Source organism: Oxyura jamaicensis (genome assembly GCF_011077185.1).
Source record: "Oxyura jamaicensis isolate SHBP4307 breed ruddy duck chromosome 18 unlocalized genomic scaffold, BPBGC_Ojam_1.0 oxy18_random_OJ70731, whole genome shotgun sequence".
In the NCBI taxonomy this organism is placed as follows: Eukaryota; Metazoa; Chordata; class Aves; order Anseriformes; family Anatidae; genus Oxyura; species Oxyura jamaicensis.
Genome location: NW_023304496.1, coordinates 1 through 4,666, shown reverse-complemented (window position 1 = coordinate 4,666; position 4,666 = coordinate 1). Strand labels below are relative to the sequence as shown.

At 72.2% G+C, this 4,666-nt stretch overlaps 1 protein-coding gene across 1 annotated transcript; it reads left to right on the top strand.

Moving 5' to 3' along the window:
* The first annotated feature begins 141 nt into the window (after nt 1-141).
* Nucleotides 142-1,577, top strand: LOC118158071 (probable G-protein coupled receptor 142). The gene is made up of 2 exons (XM_035312637.1): nt 142-277; nt 709-1,577. The coding sequence occupies exons 1-2, from the start codon at nt 142-144 to the stop codon at nt 1,575-1,577; spliced, it is 1,005 nt and encodes a 334-aa protein (XP_035168528.1).
* Nucleotides 1,578-4,666: the final 3,089 nt, after the last annotated feature.

Genomic DNA, 4,666 nt, shown 5'->3' with positions numbered 1-4,666 from the left:
CATCGGATATGGGGTGAGCTGAGCCCCCCCCATGATCCCCCCCCAGGCTGGGCCCTGGCTGAGCCCCCGCCGCGGTGCCCTCGTTCCCCCGACGCCCCCCCCGTGTCCCCTCGCAGCCGGTGGGTGCGTGCCGGGGGGGCGATGGTCCCGGTGCCCAACAGCACGGCGGCGACGTGGGCCGGCGAATCGGCGCGGCCAGAGCCGGAGCGGTCACCCTGCATGGTCGGCATCTTCCCCGTGGTGTACTACAGCGTCCTGCTGGGCCTGGGGCTGCCAGGTGAGGGGCTGGGGGCTGCCGGGGGGGGGCACAGCACCCATCCTGCCTCACCCGCAAACGGCGCTGAGCCACGCACCCGCAGCTCAACCGCTGCCCCTCTGCTTGCAGCCCCCCACAGCTCCCTTCCTGGCCCTTTTTGGGGAGGTGAGCTGGGGGGGTCCCAACCTCCCCCCACGGTGCCCCCCGCCTCGGGGCCAGCACCAGGCTGCGGACCCCCGCCCCGCACGGAGCAGCGGGGACAGCTGGCATTTGCCTCGCTGGGGCTGACACACGGAAGAGATTAATCAGCTCAGCAAATCCCCCCCGCGCTGCAATATTTATAGCCCCCGCACCCCCCCCGCACCCCCACCAGGGCCACGGGGCTGAGCCCGGCTCTGGGGGGCCGTGAGCTGCGGGGGTCTCACCGCCGGGCGCCGCTCCCCTCCCTCCAGTGAACGTGCTGAGCGCCGTGGCGCTGTCCCGCCTGGCCACGAGGACCAAGAAATCGTCGTACTGGTACCTGCTGGCCCTCGCCACCTCCGACATCCTCATCCAGGTCTTCATCATCTTCGTGGGCTTCATCCTGCAGACGGCCATCCTGGCGCGGGCGCTGCCCAGCGCCTTCACCCACGCCGTCACCGTGCTGGAGTTCGCCGCCAACCACGCGTCCACCTGGGTCACCGTGCTGCTGACCGTGGACCGCTACGTGGCCCTGTGCCACCCGCTGCGCTACCGCGCCCTCTCCTACCCGCAGCGCACCCGCAGGATCATCGCCGCCGTCTTCGCCGCCGCGCTGGCCACCGGCATCCCCTTCTACTGGTGGCTGGACGCCTGGCGCGACGCCGACCCCCCCACGGCCCTGGACAGGGCGCTCAAGTGGGCGCACTGCCTCACCAGCTACTTCTTGCCCTGCGGCATCTTCCTGGCCACTAACTCAGTCGTCATCCGCAAGCTGAAGCGGCGGGGGCGCCCGGGGGGCCGCCGGCCCCTCCTGAGCAAGAGCACGGCGCTCCTGCTGGCCGTCACCGCCGTCTTCGCGGTGCTCTGGGCGCCCCGCACCGTCGTCATGATGTGCCACCTCTACGTGGCCTCGGTCAGGAGGGACTGGCGCGTGCACCTGGCCTTGGACGTGGCCAACATGGTGGCCATGCTCAGCACCACCCTCAACTTCTTCCTCTACTGCTTCGTCAGCCAGACCTTCCGCCGCGCCGTGGGCGAGGTGCTCCGGGCCCACCCCCGGCACGGCCCCCGCCCCGCAAACCCCCGCATCCCACCCCCAGCCCTGAACCCCCTGGAGCTGCTGGCCGGCACGGCGCTCTGAGCCGGGGGCTGCCACCAGACGGGGACCCCCGGAGCTCACCCAGCCCCTGGCATCACCCCCGGCACCTGGCGAGACCCTGCCCGGTGGACACTGCCTGGCTGCGCCCACCCTACGGTGCCGGTGGGGTCGGGGGGGGGCTGGGGGCTGCTCCCACGCTGTGGCTCCACCGAAGCCCCCAGGAACCGCGGGTGCCCCGGGGGGGCTGGGACCCGGTGAGCTCTGCAGCCCCGCCGAGGCGTAATGGGGCTGCTCCTGCCCCCATAAATATCTGTGCTCACACCAAAATCTGCCTGGGTCCGGCTCCGTGCGGCTGCCTGGGATGGGGGCACAGCACCCCCTGCACGCGGGGTCCCCCTGCCCACCCCAATGCACCCCGGGTGCTCTGCAGGGCCGGGTCCCACCCTGTGATCCCCCCCCCAGACCTGCATAGGGCACCTCCCCACGAGGTGCCACCCTCCCGGTGTGACCGTGCCAGCCTGCCTGTCCCCAGCTGCCACCAGAGGGCAGGGACAGGACGCCCCGCGGAGCTGGCACCCAGCACCCTGGCACCCAGCACCCTGCGGGATCAGCAGGTTCGGAGCGCCAGCCCTGCGGCCCCACGTTCCTCCCTAATTCCCCCCACAAGGTCCTTAGCGTAATCCCCCCCAAAATCCCGGCCTTTCCGCTGTAATTCCCCCCCAAAGTCTGTAATTCCCCATAAACCGGCACCCGTGGGGCTGTCCCGGGGGCGGGGGCTCAGCCGGCCCCGGGGGGATTTGGGCTGCCCCGTGCCCACCGGCTGAGCCCGGGAGCGGGGTGGGACGGGGGGCAGCGGGGTCCCTGCCTGCCTTTGTCCTTTAAAATGAGCCCGGGGCGGCTCCGGGCCGTGGGGCTGACCCACGCGGGCAGCACCGCACACCCAGCACCATGCACCCCGCACCCTGTGGCAGGATCAGCCCCTGGCACCCTCCAGCCCCATCCCCTGTGGCCAGACCGACCCGGTTACACCGGGGGGGGGGGATCCGGCCCCCGCTGCCCCGGTGCTGCCGACAGGGTTAAACCCCGACCTCCCCGGGGCGGGTGGTACCTGGGAGGTGCTCGCTCCATTAATTCTGGCATTTCAGGAGCGGGACCAGATTAGACATTAACTCGAGCAGCGAGCGCCTCCCGCCCGCCCCGCGCCCTCCCGCAGGATTCCCCACCCCACAGCTCACCCGGGGGCTGCTGGGGGGCACGGGGCAGGGGGGGCTTGCTTGGGAAGGGCAGCGTTGGGGCAGTGTTGGGCCCCAGCACCAGCCCCGAGTGCGGAGGGCGGCCAGGACGGCCGCCAGCCCCCCCCTCGGCAGCGCTTATTTACTTGGAGAGGGAGGTGGAAACGTGCTAACCGCGTCCGCCTGCGGAGAGGGGCTCGCTGCTGGACAGAACCGGCTCAGATGGAAAACAGCTCCCCGGCCCCGGCGTAAACAGCAGCGCCAGGGAGGCGGCTGCTTCCCCCCCCCCCCCGAGCCCCCAGGTAGGGCCCTCACCTTCGCCAAGGTGAGGCCGAGCGGGAGCCGCCGCGGAGCTGGGCCTGGTGCCGCCGTGCCGCCGCCTGGCCCCGTGGCTCTGGAGGAGAGGTAAGGCTGGAAAAAATGCGCCCGGCGTGGCGGTGTTTTCGGAAGCTCTCCCCGCGAGGAAGCCTGGCGCGGCTCCCCAGCTGTGCCGAGCTGCCCCCCAGCCCCTCGCCACGGCTGCTGTGCCGCCAGGGTCCGGCTCTGCCGGCCGTGCCGCGGGGGTCACCGTCCCCAGCCCAGCCAGGGCACCGGGACCGGGCCGTGCCGGGTGCCCAACGCCCCGGCACGCAGCCACGGCACCGGCCCTGCAACGCCACCGGCACATGGCGGCATCGCACCCAACTTACCCCCCGGCCGCCTCCCCAGCAGGGTGTTCCTGTAGGACCTACAAAAACCCCTGCTGAGAAACCGGGGGTGGAAAGCTTGGGGACGGGGGCAGGGGGACAACAACCCGACGTGGTGGGCGCACGTGGGCCAGCACCGGGCACCACGGGGCGGCCTCGGCAGGATGGATGCTGGCCGGTGGCCTCACAGGAGAGGGGGGGGAGCGGGGGCTCGGGCCAGGCAGCGCCGGGAACGCGCCGTGAGCGGAAGGAAGCGCAGCAGGAAGCGGCGTGCAGCCTGGCCTCTCTGCAGCACGGGTCGGGGGCAGCGGGGGCACTGGGGAAGCCGGCCCCCGCTCTTCAGCCTGATCCAAGGCTGAACACGACTCCCTGGGGAAACTGAGGCACGGAGAGGCCACGGGGGGAGGCGGGGAGGCAGCGGAGCCCCGTTGTGCGGCCCCACAGCCCTGCTCCAGAGCCCGTGTGAGGGCACACGGGGGGGGGGTGCGCCCCGCAGGCAGGGACGAGCCTGTCCCGGTGTGGTGCTGGAGCCAAGCGCTCTTTAGGGAGAAGGAGGGCAGGAGGGACGGTGGCTGTGGGTGCAGCACCCGTCCCCGATGTGCTGCCCCGTCCCCACAGTGCCACCCCTCGTGCTGCCAGCCCCGGTTCTGCCTCCCCGTCTGCTCGGAGTGTTTTCGTCCCAGCCCGGGCTGGGGGAGGACCCGCCAGCGGCGCGCTGAACTTTCGGCTGCATCCTTCACCCTCTTGCTTCACCCTCCCAAAATAGCAGCGCCTGCCTGGAAACCTCCTCCAGGGCCAGCAGGGCCACAGGTCCCCGGGGTGCCCCGAGCCTCCCGTGGCTCTTCCCCATCCCAAAGCCCCGGGGGACGCGGTGGCTGCGGGGTGCTACGGCCCTAGCCGTGGGTGCTGGGTCAGCCCCACTCCCGGGACCACCGAGCCCCCGGGATGGGGCTGCCCCAGCCCCCAGCCCCTCACCGGCTGCAGGCCTCTCCCGTGGCCGCCGAGCCCTGCCAAGGGCTCAGCCGCCAGCTGACATTCCTCCGGGAGGCCCCTCGGGCCCCCGCCGCGGGGCTGCTCGCCTTCGCTTACGGGGCTCAGCACCGCAGCGAGCACCCGGTGCAAAGCCCCCGCTCGGTGAGGCCGCCCCGGTTCTGGCCCCATCACCCCAAGGAGCCCCCGGGGGCTGAGCCCCCGCACGCTCATCGCACCGGTG

Excerpts from the sequence above, each read along its gene's own strand:
- LOC118158071 (XM_035312637.1), top strand. The coding sequence starts at position 142 with ATGGTCCCGGTGCCCAACAGCACGGCGGCGACGTGGGCCGGCGAATCG. Across the intron at positions 278-708 it reads GCTGGGCCTGGGGCTGCCAG|TGAACGTGCTGAGCGCCGTG; the intron begins GTGAGGGGCTGG and ends CCCTCCCTCCAG.